Raw genomic sequence first — 2,804 nt, forward strand, 5'->3', positions numbered from 1 at the left:
GGGCATCCCATGGGACTGATGAAAGACTGACGCAAAGTACCCATTTAATAGGTTGGCTTTTTCCTGGGTATCAGTTGTCAGTTGCCCCATCTGGTTCACGTTGTCAGTGTAATATGGCCACAATCCTGATAAGAGTATACTGGTCTCTGCAATGATATCAGTATTAAATATTTATAGAGCCAGAGTTTGATTATTATGACCTAGTATCCTAGATAGAAAGATAGATAGATAGATATGTGAAATTAAATAAATTCTTGGAATGATATCAGTCTGTTACATAACGGTGTTGTAAAACTTCAAGTGATGATCCAGGAAAGGCTGTGTTTGTTACTTAAAAGGAATTAAGATTATATACTGACCTCCATGTTAATGAAATTATTTTTATTACAGCTGTCCTGATAATAGAGGCAGGTGTAAAATTACTTGTAACGTTAATCCTTTCAGATATGCAGGTAACGTGACTTTTACCCAAGATTTCAATTGGCTGTGGAGCTTTCCAAGGCCTTGATAGAGATCCTTACTATTTCTGTTTTGGTTAATTAAGTTCTCTTAGACTGAGCGGGGAAGGAAAATAAAAGGGAAACGGGATAATCTAGGTAAATATAGATAAGTGAGCAAGAATCAGTTTCAGACACATTAAAGGAAAGGCTTCAGGGTCATGTTCAAAATTAATACCGTTAGTATGTCATTTATGAAAAATAGGTTTTGCAACCAAAACTTATCTCTTTTTAAGTAAAGCTACAGGTTTTGTTGATAAAGGTAACTGTGGCCATATTATACTAGGACTTTGGTAAAGTATTTAAGTTGATATTGCATGAGATTCTGAATTTTGAAAATGTCATTCTAAAGAAAAAATCATGTGGCATAGATGAAGTGAGTTAAACTTACAGGTAGATTTTGAAGTTATTTAGATAGGGGATCATGAGATGGCGTACTGTTAATGGGATTTGATGCTCAAACACCTGCTGCCCTACTGTCTGACTCTGAGGTCACTAGTGGTGTTGTACTTCTAAGGTAAGTGATCAGGCCAATTCAGGAATTTTTAGATTTGGGATTGACTTGTTTCCTTAGTTGCCAGGGGCGTGCGTTTGTGTTTGATTATTAACTTGACTTTTGCTGTAATGGGTTTTATAGTGTAAGGCTTTGAAACTTCTTATGCATCCACTTAAGCAGAGTAATTATTGCACACTTAATCACATATAGCAGAGGTCATCAGCCAACACCTGTGGGCCAGATCCAGCTCTTGAAGAGACTGGACCTGGCCCTGGCAGATGGAGGAATCAGCAGCACACTCCAGCCACGTCAGAGGAGGTGTCCCCAGGCCCTGTTGCCTGCTATATTCACTTTATTTTCTCTGCTGTGATAGAGACAGCATCGCCAGGGTCCTAGTGCATACTGCTTTTTCAGTTCCTTTTGTGGCATTTGCTGATCACCAAGTGGTGCAAGGGTACAGCCCACAGCCACGGCTGGGTTGCATGCAGTGGCTCACAGTAGTGAAAGGTTACCAACTCCTGGCACAGAGTATCAGATTTTAGTTTCTTTAAACCACGTGAAGAAGTATTATTAGTAGCTATCACGTGACCTCATTGTCATTTTAGTAGCAATTTAAATTTAAAGGCAGACCATGTGTGTCATGTTTGATGTAAGAACTATAGCAGTTGCCTGTCCTTCTAATTTTGAATTTTTGTTTTCCTTTCAGATATACTTGAAAGAAATTTTAAGAGAAATAGGCATCTACAATGTTAAGGGGACCCACAAAAACACATGGGAGCTGAAGCCAGAATACAGACACTATCAAGGAGAAGATAAGAGTGATTAAAAGAACTGTTCATAAAGCAACAAGCAGGCTGCAGGAGAGTTGGAACCGCACCAAGGGAGCGCTGCAGTTACACAGATAGAACTGAGCACAGCTTCAATGCTATATTAAAACACCAGATACTTTGTAATTTCCCTAGCTTCATTTTTAAAAAGGAAAATATTTCTTGGAAGTTTCTATAAGTGTTTGTTTTTGACAAAAATATTTATAGAATAAACTTGTATTAGATTTATCTTTATTAGAAATCTCTTGAGTTTGGGTTTTGATTTTTTTTTTTAATAGTATTGTGGCTTTTTTAAGCATTGCTAACTTTAAAGCAAAGCGTATTTTGGAGGAAGACATAACCATATGTTTTGCATTCCAGCAGGACTGCCTCAACATGACCACTTCTGCAGTATTCTTTAGGGGCCTGATTTTGCAATCTATAATGGTCATAACTGCTGACTGGGAATTATTACATTCTGCACCTCTCAGTATGCACCTTTAAGAAAAATAACAGCTATAACACTCATGGTGATTTAAGTCTTTGTGGGAATAAGTTATAGTCCATTAAAAATGGTTCTCTCACGTACAGATTAAGGCAGAGGAGGTAGACCACTGCAGTTTGTCTTTGCTGCGGGAAATCTGCTCTCTGTCCTTTCAAGTGCAGCAAGGAACAAGTGTATTTTTGCTGGGGGGGGGGGGGGTTTAATGTTACCATGTTTTATGTTTGGACTTATCAATAAAAATAGCATTTTAATTTGTACCAAATAAAATGATATAAATTATTGAGTGATAGTGAATTAACTGTGATAATAGTGTAGATATAAAACTCTTTTTCTTTTCAGACCTATATTCTATCCCCAACTTTGCAACTAGCTCTTCAGGTGACTTCAGGAAACTTGTCGCTTTCTTTCGTTTTTTTACAGCTCTCAGGTAAAGTATACTATTGTAAGTAATTTTTTTAAGAGTTGTAATTTGGCATCTCTAAAACTTCAGGTAAAAAAAA

The 2,804-nt window shown here is 37.2% G+C and overlaps 1 protein-coding gene across 1 annotated transcript in view; it reads left to right on the plus strand.

The window, feature by feature from the left end:
- GTF2F2 (general transcription factor IIF subunit 2) overlaps nucleotides 1-2,585 on the plus strand; it is a 154,589-nt gene extending 152,004 nt beyond the window's left edge. Inside the window, exon 9 of the mRNA XM_019529895.1 lies at nucleotides 1,700-2,585. Coding sequence (XP_019385440.1) covers nucleotides 1,700-1,819 — 120 coding nt within the window. The 3' untranslated portion in view covers nucleotides 1,820-2,585. The remainder of the gene's footprint in view (nucleotides 1-1,699) is intronic.
- Nucleotides 2,586-2,804: the final 219 nt, after the last annotated feature.

Source organism: Crocodylus porosus, unplaced genomic scaffold (genome assembly GCF_001723895.1).
Source record: "Crocodylus porosus isolate Cpor-Errol unplaced genomic scaffold, CroPor_comp1, whole genome shotgun sequence".
Taxonomy (NCBI): domain Eukaryota; kingdom Metazoa; phylum Chordata; order Crocodylia; family Crocodylidae; genus Crocodylus; species Crocodylus porosus.